This window comes from Phragmites australis, chromosome 4 (genome assembly GCF_958298935.1).
Source record: "Phragmites australis chromosome 4, lpPhrAust1.1, whole genome shotgun sequence".
Classification (NCBI taxonomy): domain Eukaryota; kingdom Viridiplantae; phylum Streptophyta; class Magnoliopsida; order Poales; family Poaceae; genus Phragmites; species Phragmites australis.
Window position 1 is genome coordinate 2,167,626 of NC_084924.1, and position 15,711 is coordinate 2,183,336.

The following is a 15,711-nucleotide window of genomic DNA, read 5'->3' on the forward strand; positions in this document are numbered from 1 at the left end:
GAGAACATCAAAAGTTGGTATTGGTTTCTGTACCGTATGAGGATGATATTTGTTGGTGCTCGATCGAACGTGTGTATTATAAATGACCAACATGCAGGGATGCTCAATTATGAAGGTGCAAAATAGAATGAACGATAGCTTGATTGGACATGTGTGGCCAGATCTGCAGAGTAGGTGATGCATAAGGTATTTGGGTGTAAACTTATTATGCCAATTCAAGAACAAGAACCTCATGAATATGTTCAAGAGACTGTGCAGTCAGAAACAACAGTGGAAGTTCATTACTCTTTGGAAGATACAGGATGAACTCATAAAGAAGCAAACACATGAGTATGCAGGGAGGCCCGTAATGGGACCAGATGACGTACCAATATCTCTTGAGTCCCTGACGAATGACAATTTATCTAATATATGTCAAATCTAGCACTAGTTGCTATCCTATCAAGTTTGTTAAAAAACAGAAAAAAATTATCTCTTTTTTTCAGCAGGGCTTCGCCGCATAAATCTCCCTCCCCTCCCCTCTCCTCTCGCTCCTCTCATCTTCTCTCGTTTGAATGGGAATGAAATGAGATGTTGACGTCGGCAAGACTGGCCGCGTCAGCCTAAATACTCAAAAGATCTCACCCGCTGACGAGACCTTTTGGATGGACTCGCCCGGCATCGCAGCCACGAAGGCAGGCGAGATCAAGTTCTCGTCCGCTGAACAGGCGAGACCTTCCTCTCTCTGATTATTAAATTTCCTTGTAGTCAGGACCCATAAAATCTCACTTGTTTAATAGGTAAGAGCTTGTTCTCGCCTGTTGAACGGATAATAGTAAAATGGACCTCTTAAAATATCTGAATATATATATAAACAAAAAATCGAAGCAGTATGCTTCTTCGTGAAGCTGGCCCAGTCCAATAAAGCACATTCCACTAATCACCCTATTGGGCCAGAATCTGGCAACCACTGAACGACACTGTTGGACTTATGAGCCCAACAGAACGCAATGAAACTATCTGGGCAGCCTGTTTGGATAGCGGTGGCCCTGGCCCAGAATAATCACGTGTGATTTTTAGTTTTTTTGGGCGAAATTGCGTACAACATCCCTAATCCAAGTTGCTGATTGATCCTTAAAGAAAATCTTAAAAAAAAAAAGTTGCTTCAAGTTCAAGAACATGGTAATGCGATGTACAAGCACGTAATTAGGAAGGTTCGCTAGTTGTTCAAGAAATAGGGAAGATGCATTGTACCGGACGCTCACACAAACCAACTGCACTGGGTGTTGTCTAAAGCTGCATTCGTTTAAAGATGCGTTGCGCGCGGAATATATAATCGAGCTCTGGCCTAATTGCTGCCAGATAAGGAGCAGCGAGAAAAAAAAAAAAAAGAGTTAACGAGTTATAAGGGTACTAGTAAGTGCGCACATGGATTTGACGTGTATCAAAGAAAAATACTAAATGATTTAAAATGTTAATGTTAAATAATAACAAACAACCGAGATAAATTAATGGACCATTAAAATTTTTAGCGAAGACTTAAAGGCATCTTTATCATCACCATCAAATCCATTAAAATTGTTACAATTAATAACAAGAGTTGACGGTTTTGGAATGAATAATTGGGTCTGTGGTTTGTAGGTGGGGAGCGTGAGGAAGGGAGATAGGGCCGACTAAACCTGTTCAAATGGCCTTGATGGGCCGGCTAGGTAGAAGTCCGGTTAAGACATGACTTGTTAGATGGGGGCGGGTGACCGGGGCGGAGGCGCAGCGCCGATGAGGCGGGCACGGCTTGGCAAGGCGTGCTGTGCGACCTGGACCGCCTAGCCCTTCAAGTTGTGCTTATAGTAGCGGGTCTCGTACCGGTCCAGAAGGCACGATCTAATTGGCTAACTCTAGGGCCAACGGAGCAGGGCAGGTGACGGATCCAAACGCAATCATCCATTAGATCGAACGGCATGGCATCCAATACTCTATAATGTTGGATATAATTAATTTAAGGGTGTTGGTTGTTCCATGTTCACAAAATGGGATGACCATAGGAAAGAAGTAACCCGTGCCTTTTATATTAATATATAATATAGATGGATTGCATTGTATGAGATTGATCATTACGTGCTACTACTAGTTAGCGTGCTGTTTCCCAATTAGTACTTCTATTCCCGAGCAAACTTCCACTTAGCATTTTTATTTTTCAAGTGGGAGGGTTGAGGCAATTGCAGATGCCTCGTTGACATTGGATTTACGCGCTTGTTAATTATGCCCGTCCAAAGTCAGATAAGATTATCAAATTGGAAATTGGCGAGTCAAAGGACAGATAAAACCACCTCAACCCAGCAAGAATGAGTTCAGGCTTCAGTTAACATTTTCTTCTCTTGAAGAATACTTGTTTGCAATGACAGCACAAAATCCAATCGGTCCAATCATACAAGGAAGAAGGAACTAATGGCATAGATGTACACCATTATTTCATCACCGTCTATCAGAAGAATAAAAACAAGAGTAGGGTCAATTTCCTGGTTGTGTATCTTTTGCTCCGATAACATTCTCAATCTAGTCGGCGTGTTCTATTCTACTAGCATCATGCATGTCAACCTCGCCTCAGATCACTACTAAGCACGAGATAAACCGAAAAGAAATTCTACTAGACACTGTAATCGCCGTGAATACACGCGTGGGTTTGGGAATCAGATTCCATCGGCAAGCCGCAAGCCAGTGTTCTCACATTTGAAGATTTTTTCATCTTAATCAAACAATGCCCAGTGCTTCATGTTTACTATTTTATACCAAGAAGAAGCAGCAAGTCAACTGCTAGCACTGAGTCAAACGTCCCTTTCGGAAGCTCAAGCAAGAAATCACATTCTCCAGTTTGGAAGCATCCTATAAATAGCTTACAAACCTCTCCCTGTATCACACATGCTGGCATACAAGAGCATCAGAGCATTTTGGCACGATGAAGAGGCTGACGTTTGGACAAGATGAGCCGGAGCTGGGCACCATCGGCGTGGCTCAAGAGGTCATGCTGCTGCTCGCGCGCAGCGGCAGCGGGCAGGAGGAGCCATCGGCCTCCCCGCGCGTGTTCGAGTGCAAGACGTGCGGTCGCCGGTTCCCGTCGTTCCAGGCGCTGGGCGGGCACCGCGCGAGCCACAGGCGCCCGCGCCCGCGCCCGCAGGGGGCGGCCGCGGTGGGGACGGGGGAGCCTGCGAAGGCAGGCGTGCACGGGTGCGCGGTGTGCGGCGTCGAGTTCACGCTCGGGCAGGCGCTCGGGGGCCACATGAGGCGCCACCGCGCCGTGGGGGACGAGAGCGCCAGCGCCAGCGCCAGCGCCCGCGGGCTTGCCGAGGCCGTGGCCGAGCCGAAGCCCGACGAAGCAAGAGGCCTGCTGGGCTTGGACCTAAACATTGCCCCTTCTTGACCGAGAGCGTTTGGGATTTCGTGTTTCTTTCGCTTTTGACCTGGGTTTGTAATTGGCAGTTCTTTTGACACAACACGATTGATCGGTGTACAGTATTGTACAAAGTTTTCTCCAGGATGCTGTATGTAACTATTGTTGTAAAAAAGAAAGTACCTTATGAGAGAAATGAAATACGTATATATTTATCTTAAACACGAATTATGCGGGTAGCACGCTAGATGCCTAGATCTGGCATATTGCTGGGATGACCATATCCTACTGACCTTATCCAGTGTTGCAAGTAAATGTTACCGTTGAACACTGAAAAAGCGCAATAGAAAATGCACAATATAAATGTACTCTCTCAGCTGTAGCCTGCACGACATCAAACCAGCGATCCAGTTGTATATGCGCTCGTCATTATCAGGTGCAGAGTTTCCACTGATATAGCAAGTAATTGATCTGACTTAACACCCATTTGTCCAAATACCAACAGTTGCAATAACTTAAGTAACGCACATGCGCGGTAACACCACTATCTTGAAGTGAGAACTGTTCAGGAGCCGCAGCAAGCTGATTTCTGCGCCGCTGCTGCCTCAGCTTCCCCTTCTGCCTTGATCTTGATAGTTCGATCCTATGAAAACAAGAAAGAGAGCTAAGGTGATATGCAAAAGAAAGCAAATATGTCGAATCCATGAACAGGGTTGCACCTCAGGCTTCGAATCAGTCTCTGAGAGTCTCTGCTTGATATCCCTTGCTATAGAAAAGAAAACATGCTCGACATTCAGGTTTGTCTTTGCACTCTGCAGCAAAAATAAACAACAAATCATAAATCACAAACGAATGTAGAGGTATGGGCATATATACTTAGAAAAATGCCACATTAAATTAATAGTTATATTACAAGAAAGGAATGCCGTAACAGAAGTTGACATCCACTAACCGTTTCAAAGAACCTTATCCCGTATTCATCAGCAAGGGCTTGGCCCCTTGAAGTGGGCGCAGCTTGCAGGAAAGCAATTGAGCAGATAAGAGAGCTAAGAGATATTCCAAACATACAGTTTGAGAAATCGATTGTGAGTACAAGTAGAAATAGATTGCATAACCTTTTGCTTTCATCCATATCAGCTTTGTTCCCCACCAGAATTTTGTTCACATTATCTCAATGTTTCTGATCCAATTTCTTATGTCTGCGAGTCAGACTTGTTTGTTTTCTGCTTCTGTTTCTGCTTCTGCTGCTGCCAGAAGCCAAAAGCCAGAAGCCAGAACAAACAGGATTCTGTAGAAGTGGTTTCTGGAGAAGTCAGAAGCCTATTTATGAGAAAAATGAATTAAAACTGAGAAACTCGCTGAAAAACGCTTTTCTAAGAAGCTACATGATGATAAGCTAAAATTTTATTGTAGAAGCTAATAAACTATTTTTAAAGATAGCTTTTCAGACAAAACAAAAGCATAATTTTTCAAAAAAATCTAAAAACAGAAGCTTAAACAAACTTACAAGCACTCAGTAGCAATGACAAAATTAGAAGTGGAAGCCGAAGTTACATATCAAAAGTGCATTTAAGTATACAAGTAAAATGCCCATTGCTCCCCTGTAGTAGGCTGCAAAGAAGAATTGCACATTCACAATCTTCAGCCAAACAATTTCTAGAAACAAACTAACTTTGCTCAAGGAAAAGAATCATACCAGTTGTAATAGTGCGGAAACGCTCTTGGCCTGCAGTATCCCAGATCTGCAACTTAATCCGTTTGCCATCCAACTCAATGGTCCTTATCTTGAAGTCAATACTGTTTCAAGAATCCAATGGGCAACATTAATAAGTTCACACAAGCTTTCACATGTAAAATAATAATTCCTCAACCAGAGAATTTTGTGATTTTACACTACATACCCAATAGTGGTAATGAAGCTAGTGGTGAAGGAGCCATCTGAGAACCGTAAGAGAAGACAACTTTTTCCAACACCTATATAAGTACATAACTTTGTAAATACAAAACTTATGCCAGTAGCTATGTAACAATGTACAATTCTCTAGCCCGTGCCACAACAAACATAAGCAAAAGTCCACAAATATTTCAACAAGAAATACTCAATGAATCTAAAATTGTTAACCGAAGAAACAATGCCAATATGAGGTCAGGGTTTCTCTAGTACATATATAGCTTAATGTCACCGTTAATATGAGGTCAGGGTTTCTCTAAGTACAGAACCAGGCCAATAATATGCGAAACTACATATAGCTTAATGTCACCGTTCAAATAAGAGCGTAGAGCACCACAGCACAAACACTAGTCAGGCCACACACATAAAGAAATTGTTTAGTTGATTTTGGTTCCAAAGCTGCAGCTAAGGGGAAAGAAAATTAAATTTGTGCTCCTACTCATAAATTTCCATTGATGATGGGATATTTTCTCTGATAAGGATGAGAACAACAATATACCCATATATCGGAAATGCAAAACAAGGCATGATAACACAAACCCTTTAATTATCTTATACGCAGTACAAATTTAGTTTCCAAGTTGAGGAATCGCAGAGTTCATATCTTGGAAAGTGCTTGGTGGCTAAGATTATCTTAATGCATTTGAATCTCGACAACTCTAATCTCAGACAAACACAACCCTCTGATCATGAATAGCTGGATTGCTTCAATGCCCCATCTTTGATGCAGTTATTAAATTGCGGCAGTTAAACTGTCAAATTGACACAGAAAAACAAATAGCAAAGTAACTATCAAAGCCACGTGGGCTAAACCATAGAGAGAGATATTCTCACAGACCATCGAATGTAACATGCAGAGAAAGTCAGAAAGATGCAAAGAGTGCTCCACTTGCCCATGCTAGTTGTGTGTGTAATTTCTAAGATTAATAAAAAAGAAGTGTAGCCTTGCCAGTGCTCGTGGAATGAACATCTTAAAACGCCCAAGAGCTTGTTCCCGACTTCTAGATGCAACGATCAATCTAACTACACCCTCAATTTAATTTATGCATCCGTTTTATAAGTACACCAACATTACTTTATAATGTGGATTGCAAGCAGGGGCAAAATCACTCTTAGAAAGCAAACGGCAATAAAAAAAATACGGTTACACAAACGGCAAGCCGGCCCCAAGTGCCATCAAGTGGTTAGATTCATTCACCCATTCACGTTTTACACAACCATCTACACAGACTGATCTGGGTACAAGATCCCAATCAACACTCCAGATTACACGAAACATGAAATATGACCCGACGCAATCAGATCTCGCACAAATCAAGAGACGACAAAGAGAAATGGTTTAGAGGTTCGGGGAACTCACCGCTGTCTCCAATAAGGAGCAGCTTGATGAGGTAGTCGTAGTCAGCCCGAGCTCTCGCTGGAGGCACCGCCATCGAGGCGAGAGATGGCCAAATAGGTAGTCTGGTCCGGCACGGTACGGGTTTATTGAGACACGGTCCGTTTAGGCTCATTAGCTAAACGGGTCGTGCCGTGCTGGTCCACGTGCTGTGACTCCAGCTCAGGCATGGTCCATTTAAGACTGGGTCGTGCCGTGCCAGCCCGTGGTACGGTAGGTCCGATGATTTTTTTTTTTTCCCCGTCAGCCCGTCAGTCCGCGAAAAATTAAAAAAAATTACAAAAACTTGCTTTCACTTAGAATAAAACACCCGACCTTCTACTTGAAAGTCAAACACACTACCATTGCACCACATATCCTATATGGTATTAGATCTAAACAAATTATATAAAATACTACAAAAATATGAACAGTTAAACGGGTCGTGTCGTGCCAGCCCGTCGTGCCACGGCTTCAGCCCAGGCACAGCCCAAATCATCGTGCCATGCCGACCGGGCCCGTTAGCCGTCGTGTCGTGCCATGCCTGGACCGTGCCAACAATGTCGTGCCTCGGACCGGCCCATGTTGCACAACCCATTTAGACGTCTTGATCGAGCCCTACCTCCCAATCCCTAGCACCACCACCGCCACCAGCAACAGCAACCAAATCAGATCGGAAACGAAAACAACCAAAACGAACCAAGCGGCGGAATGATGAGCCGAACCAAACAGGAAGGCGTACGCGCGGGGGCATGTCGTGGAGTGAAAGGGCGAGGCTTCGTGGGGACGGAGAGGGGGCATTGGGTCTACCTCTGGCCCTTGCTCGATCGGAGGGAGCGGATGGATGCGTTAGGTGGTGGAAGCAGTCTGCCTTTGGACTTTTTTTCTAGCCTCAATTTTGAATTACAAGTTATAACCTACAAAATCAGGTATATACTTACATTATATATACGTATTCACTCACATACCCCTATATATGAGCTAGGACCTATAGCTTATACTCGCTGTAAAAAAAACATGAGGATCCTGAGCTACTTGAAATTGACTCGCTATAGGCTCGATTCAAACTCCGGTTGAGATCCTAACAAGTCGAGCTTAAGCCCAGCTATAAGTTCATGAGCTTGTCGAGCTCGAGCTCGAATAGGTCATCTAACTCTAACTACTTTCTGTCGAGGTAAAAACGGTGTCTATTTCTTTAGTCAAGTTTATTTTTTTTAATATCATCATCCAACTCAAAGTCTAGTCATCTAACATCAGGACAATATGACTACATACACATGTAACTCATAAAAATAGCTATACAAAACTTAAAATCTCATGAGCTACTCGAAGTCGACTCACTCTCAGCTCGAGACAGTATCAAGCAGAGCTCTGAAATGTCTGATTCGCTTAAGCTTGAAACTTCGATAGCTCTACTCACATCCACGCACCTATCTTGAGGAAATATTCCCAAACGTTAGTATCCAGCGCGTGTGAGACAACAATTTTATTCTAGGAGCACGCCTCGTGAGACACGAGCGTTGAGTTGAGCGCTCGAATGCTTGTGGAAGGGACCGAAACATCCATCCTACCATTGGGCTACCAGCCCGTTCTCGCCTTTGGACTTTTTTGGGGCGTCCTGCGTGGAGTTTTTTTTATATGTATTTTTTCGATTAAAATTTTAAATAAATAGATTCCTCGTGAAAAAAATTACAAAACTAGGCGTCTGTAGCTCTCTGAGAGAACTGCAGCCCTCTGAGAGGGCGGTTAGGCCTGCTTACCGCCCCCTGAAAGGGCGGGTGGCCTAACCGCCCCCTCAGAGGACGGCATGGCTGCTAACCACTCTCTCAGAGGACGGCAAGGCTGCTAACCGCCCTCTAAGGGCTTGGGAGGGCGGTTAGCAGCCTTGCTGCCCTCTGAGGGGGGCGGTAATGGCATATTTTTTGCTGAAAGTTGTAAAATTTGGTGTATTTCGTCAAAATTTAAAATAGGGAATTTGCAAAATTTGGAATTAAAAAGGTTGAAGAGTAGTGAAAACGGTATACTGAGGAAGCGAGAGTTTGGAGTAGGTTACGTAATTTTCGGAGGATAAAAAATCAGTATTTTGTGAACAAATTGTATATGTGAAGCACTCGCAGCATATTACGCGGGTATGAGTTTGCGAACAGCGACAAACATAAGATTAAACATATGGTGGAAAATATTACATGAGACTGTAACCACGACGACACGACGAGGAAAAGAAGGTGATATGTACGGTTCGCACAAAGACCTACTTATTAGTGCACCGCTCCTAATCATCACATGCCTTAGGGAGTGGAAATATATCGGGTTACATTAGATACTCTCTACTGAGTGCATCTAGGATATTTTCCCTTTCAGAGGGCATCAGGACCTACCGCCTTAGCACGGTGGGCTCTCTCCCGCTTTCTTGCCCTCTCAGCCTCCCAAGCCTGAGCCACGGTATGGTCGTTCGCCTCCTTCCTCATGCGCTCTTCTTCCTGCCGCTTTAGGCGAAGTTCCTCTTGCTATTGCTCGTACTCCCGACGTGCGTAAGCTTCGTTTCTTCACCTCATGATCATGTCGACCCACTGCTTCTGTTCCTCATTTTGCTCATTGTCGAGCCATTGAATAAAGTCACAGAGCGGTAGAGGGGACTGAACAAATAGAACAAGATGATTGGTTAGTAAAATAGGGTGCGAAATCGGCAAAGATGTGGCTGATATTTATTGCTATACCGGTGGATACTCATATGTTTCATGTTGAGGCTTGTCATATTGGTAGTTGGCACACATAAAGAAGCGCGGCCCATAGGTGTATGAGATGTCTTGTGACTCGTGAAGCCTGCAACAAACACCTCGTTCTCATGGTACTGCCACGGTGTTCGATCAGCCTCGCTAACCACCCGCTTTGAAAATTCATGATCTCTCCACTCTGCAGGCACTGGAGCATTACCCTCCTCGTCAGATGAATCCCCATCGGCAACGGCTTCCTCCAGCTCTTGATCCTCCAACTCCATCTTTTCAATTATGATAGGGATATGCTCCCCTTCATCGGCTACACCCATCGGTTGCATTTTAGGAATATCCCCAACATCCGCCCTAGTTCCGACATTTATCGGGTTTGATTCATCTTCCACTGCCTCACTTGGTCCTGCTACTGCTTCCGTAGAGTTCACATCTGTTTGATCTTTCAGTACACCTTAGCTAACAAAATAAGAGGCATGCCACGTTCATAAGATATATCTATATACTGCCTCCAAGTTGATATGGCTTTGATCGGAACTAGCTCGCCAAAGTATCCATGACTAGCACGGCTGAGGACAGCTTTCAGCTTAAGATCATGTTGCTACGGATCCAGTTGAAAAAACCGCATGAGCCACTTGCATACACCCGCAATAGTCCTCTCATTAGCTTTACTATGACCATTCATGACATGACGAAATTCAGACAGATCTACATCGTTAGGACCGTACCTAATTTCACCCTCATCATAATAATATCTGAAAAATTAATTTATCTGTCATCCCTGAAAACATCCGCAAATATAACCAATGTTAAGACCGATAAACTATATTTCTCAGTATCAAAAATAAAAAACTTACCGACACCGATTCATACCTAACAATAGGTTCTTCAATAATACCCCTACCCAAACTTACCTACAAATATTACTCTATACAATCTACATTTAATAGCTATTCTATCATGTCGAAATTAATATTCACAGTATACTACCATTTTCTAAATGCTACATCCTAGATCATACCATTATCATACAGTGCTAATTCCTATGTCACACAATACTAACCTACAATTATTACTCTATACAATCTATATTTAATAGCTATCCTACCATGTCGGAATTAATATTCACAGTATACTACTATTTTCTAAACGCTACATCCTAGATCATACAATTATCATACAGTGCTAATTCCTATGTCACACAATACTACCCTACAATTATTACTCTATACAATCTACATATTCAATAACATACTACAAATAATATTCTGTATTTCATTTCTATCCTAACATGTCGTAAGTAAAATCGATAATTTTCTACTAAATACAGTATTTTCTAAACCGTATGTCATATATGTCTAAAACCTATGTCATACAGTGCTACTGTACTAATTAACAACAATAAAAGTATAGAAGAACTTACTAGAAAGTGATCTTTAAATCCGCGGATCAAATATAGCAGGGCTTTGCCGCGCTCTCTTCCTCTCCTCTCCTCCCTCTTCAGAGCTTTCTCTTTTTTTCAAATTAAGATGAGAATTTCACCTCATTTTTTTGTCCTTTTATAGAGAAGGGGGAAGGGGGAGGCGAGCAGGCAGCCACCTTAGCGCCCCTGAGAGGGTGGCAAGGAGCCGTAATAGTCCTCTTAGGGGCGGTAAGGCCACGGCTCGGGCGAGTAGGCAGTAGCCGCCCTCTGAGGGGGCGGTTAGGTCACCTGCCCTCCCGGGGGCGGTAAGCAGGCCTAACCGTCCTCCCAGAGAAGGGGCTACAGACGCTTAATTTTGTAATTTTTTTCACGAGAAATCTATTTATTTAAAATTTTAATTAAAAAATATAAAAATAAAAAACTCTCCCGCGTGTATGGATGGAACTGGGTTTCCGGCCGGCCCATAAAAGACCAGTAGACAGTAGGCCTCGTTTCTCTCTCTTTTTTTTGACAGAGAGAGGAAGGCCTCCATTCTTATATGGGTGTACGGGTGTGATGGGCTGGATTATATTACTGAATTATTTGTTTTTTAAGGAGGAATTATTTGTTGTTTAGGACTATCATTGGTAACCAATGCACAAGTTTTATCGATACTTGATAAAAAAAAAACATGCTATGAATACCATTGACATTGTAATGACACTGACATATATTTTTTTATAATGAATCTATCATCAGGCATATGTACCTAACCCCTTTCTAGCTGAAACTCTATTAAAAGATTAGAAGTGGAGAAGAAGGATGAAGGCGAAGAAAAAGAGACGGAGAAGGAAGAAGAGAGAGCTATTCCACCCACCGGTTCTGCATCCGCCTATGTCTACTAATATAATCTTCATGTGACATGTCTCGATATTTTATTTATAGTGATCAAAGATTTGAAAGTTTTAACTACGTGTGTATGACATCTATTTTGGACTCTACGACGAAGCAGCCAAGTAATTAGGCATCAACTAGCATTGCCGCAAGTATTAATTAAATAGAATTTTCTCTAAACAGGAGTAGTACTGAAGTGATTTTAAATCATGATAGTCGCTTCAAACATAAACTCTTTGAATTATCGAGTAAAGAGCATTGAACTGAAACCAACCGTAAGCCTTTGTTATATGACTCGTCTAGTGATAACATATATAAACACGCTACTTGTGCACACAGAATACGGACTACGAAGTCCACTTATCCAGGCGAAAACCGTTCAAATTCGCGACGCGCGAGTAGTTCCGAGTCACCGTCCATGGCCGATCTATTGCGTAAGCACCCAATCTTCGCCCACTAAACTAGGTAGAACACATGTCATGTTCTCTCAAAAGACACGAGGAAATTTCTAGTAGTGCTCCACATTACTGAAAAAACAGGCAAATAGATACGATTTAGTAATGAGTTTTTTTACTACTCGTCATTTATATAGACTTAAGTTGAGATTAGATATTGACTCGTTACTGATAATAAATTATTAGTGATGAGTAATAGTGATCAGGTCTATCTGTAGCAATCGTAAGTGACATATCATGTTAAGATTCGTTATTTATGATCTGACATAGGTGACGGGTTATATTGAGACTTGTTACTTATAACAAGTCATAAGAGATGAGTAATCTTATTATCCGTCACTGATGACTTAGCTCTGTTATAAGAGTTGATTAGCTACTGTATGTGCCAAACAGTTACATGACTCAACAGTACAATACGCACAATAGATCTGACGATTTTCTTCGGTTTCACTAGATACTCTTTAATATTTTGTTGATTTAAAGTTTGAATTGTTGCTAGACCTTTGAAGGTTTATATCCCATTTTCTCCTCCTCTTATCTCTATTTGGTAGATTTTTTGTACTTTAAGTTGTAATCGACCATTTTACATCTTTATCCAAAATCTTAACACAAATGAGTTATATTTATGTTAGATTTGATACTAGATTTTTGCCCGATCTACTGCGAGATGCTACATATCTAGTGTAATTGTACGAAATTTTTAATCATATGCTTAATCACACAATTAAGGTAATTGTTAATGAAGAATGGATGTCAGGCAAAAATTGAATGTACTTTGAGACCCGGACATGTCCGGAATACCTAAGCGGGGTGAAGTATTTCATGAGTGCTGCTTTTGCGGATATGAAAGATCATGATAAAACGACAATATTGTCTATGTTGCGATTGCAAGAATGACAAAAAGTTCCCAAAACCAAATAATGTCCAAGTACACTTGGTTATGTGTGGATTTAAAGAGAATTGTATATACTGGAATAAACATGACGAGCAAGGCCTTAACAAAAAAAAGATGGATTGGTACCTCCATACTAACACTGTGGATCAAAGACTTACACCTGGTGATATGGATCATGATCTTAGGGACTAAGTGAAGAGGGACTTATTCAATAATATCATTAAGGAGTATCTAGAGTACTCTGAAAACATAAGTGAGTGTCAAATAGTCGTTGCAGTCAATGCAACAATGAAAATGATCGTGAAACTTCACCGAAACTTTAATAGCAAGCTTGTTAATTGGTACTTGGCTAAAGGAGTGACTCCCTTTGAGAGCTACAAGCACTTGAAAGAGCAAGATTGAGATGTTTTTATGCAGATGAAGAACTCAGAGCAGTTCAAAAAGGAGAGTAAGGAGAAAGAGCAGCTTCGGGCTATGAACACGCACAATCACATGACCGGCGCAACCGGGTAGATAGGGAAAATAGCGAAATGACAGGTAGAGGATGAAAAGTTAGCCAAATAAGGCCACGAGAATTCTTGGTTGCAATTTCCGGGACGATCGCGATCATATTTGCGTGCAAGGGGTGAGCTATCTGAAAGCAGAGAAATCACATTTAAAAACAGCAAAACCCAGTCAATTATAGACAAAGTAAAAAAAAAAGGCAGCCGAAGCTAGCCAAGGTTCTTTTATCGGGGCCAGGGAACATGATATTTTCTTAGCAGCACTGCGAAACATGGATCACTCAGGTCGAGTGCAAGGTGTATCCAGTTCCTAGGGCTGGAAATACGACTTCCCGAAGACCTCGGGATGTACAAGAAGACGGAGAGGTCAGGTGCAGTGAATGTGATGCATTGACACATCACATCACCTAGAAAGATTATGCAAATATCTAGCAAACTCTTGCAGCACATGGAATAGAGATTTCCATCCTAGAGGAAGTTAGCCCCAAAACTGCACGGAAGAGTAGCTGCGCCTCCAAGATGGTCGATTAACTAGTAGCCGCCGTGATTAACCCGGATACGATTGACCTACTAAAAGGGCCCATGCCCTATAGCCTTGTAATCAGGCCTGGCAGGTATTACATCAACGTTGCAAGGGGTCAGGTGCTTCCAGACGTCCATATCTTACATATGGTCCCGATACGTGCTGGCTATGTCATGATTACGGTGGACATGGTACATAGCAATGCCACCGATCAAGTGTTGGAGCTCCCCGCCCCCCAATGATGAAGTCACAACTCTGGGTAAAGCACTTCATTAAAGGATCCAGTGGAAGAGGAGCGACATCGTGGTCTCCAGTGCATCCCAATCTGTATGAGCTTCAAGTGCACCACCACCGCGCCTCTCACTTCCACAGAAGGCAGCTTAACTGTTTTCTCCTCCTCCAAAGAAGTCGGCTTCACTGCCTTCTCTTCTGCATTCAGCGGCCTCACATCCAGCTCTAATTTTGTCTCCCCCAAAGAGCCCAAAGAAGAAGTAAAAGGGTACCGGGAAGAAAGACTCTAAGAAGCATCTGCCGAAGAGGTCGAAGGCCATTGTACCGGCGAAGAAGTCCACAGATATTGGAGCAGTGTGGACTATTTTCACACAAAATTCCAATATGAGAAGCCCTTAATGACGGTAAATGACCTAACAAGGGCGGGACAAACATGTATCGGCTTGCATAATTACTACATGCAGACTTCTAGAGACACCAAGACTCAATCTATAGTCGTACAGTACAAACAATGACACTTCTTAACTGAAGACGACTACTTTCTTGTAGGTTTCAATGACTTATATGACATCTTCAACCTTGATGCTATGGACGTATCCTTTGCGATTCTATAATGAAGTGAGTTTTTATATAAGTGTGTTTGTCGATATGGATTTGGATGCATTACTGTTGTTTGCAGTGAGAAGACGACTATCAAATCCTGACTATGCTTCAGGATGCAGTTAGGAAACTGGACAATACTACAATGTAACCTACACATAAGTGACTCTTAACTTCTTTACTCATTACTTATGTTAAGTAATAACAACGTTACCAATTACTTATTACTTAACATAAGTGACAAGTGAAAAGCTTACACATCACTTATATCTTAATATAAGTGACAGATAAACTATTAACTCATCATTTATGTCTTAACATAAGTGACATGTAACTTAGTGAGTGACCTAGTCACTGATGGGTAACCTAGTTAGTGACGACGTTTTTAATGCGCCCTCAAGTGGAACGGGTGAAGAGATTACCTAACACATGCGAGACGCATGTTAGTGACGGGTCACGGTTATGACCCGTCATATATGATCTTATTAGTGACATGTCTTTACTCGTCACTTATGACTAATTATCAGTGACACGTTCAGAGTGATGAGTCTCTTGACTTTTTTCACGTAGTGCCACATGCATGATTTCGAATTCAAAATTTCAAATGGGATGACGTGCGTTAATTATCTAACTGTTCCTTGTGCAGATCACCAAGAGTATAGCGCAAAAACAAATCCAGTATAGACAACTCTCGTCAGTTCATAAGTATATATGTGTTCACAATTGTCGTGTCAGTTTATGCAAGTTCAGTAGACACAGCGTTGCGAGGGTAGAGGATTTTGTGATAATCAC

At 42.2% G+C, this 15,711-nt stretch overlaps 1 protein-coding gene and 1 pseudogene across 1 annotated transcript; one reads left to right on the forward strand and one right to left on the reverse strand.

Annotated features, from left to right (window-relative positions):
* Positions 1-2,837: 2,837 nt before the first annotated feature.
* Positions 2,838-3,560, forward strand: LOC133914064 (zinc finger protein ZAT12-like). Its single transcript, XM_062357222.1, has one exon. The coding sequence runs from the start codon at positions 2,933-2,935 to the stop codon at positions 3,392-3,394; it is 462 nt and encodes a 153-aa protein (XP_062213206.1). The 5' UTR covers positions 2,838-2,932; the 3' UTR covers positions 3,395-3,560.
* Positions 3,561-3,929: 369 nt separating this feature from the next.
* On the reverse strand, positions 3,930-6,748 carry LOC133914065 (ras-related protein RABE1c-like; annotated as a pseudogene).
* Positions 6,749-15,711: the final 8,963 nt, after the last annotated feature.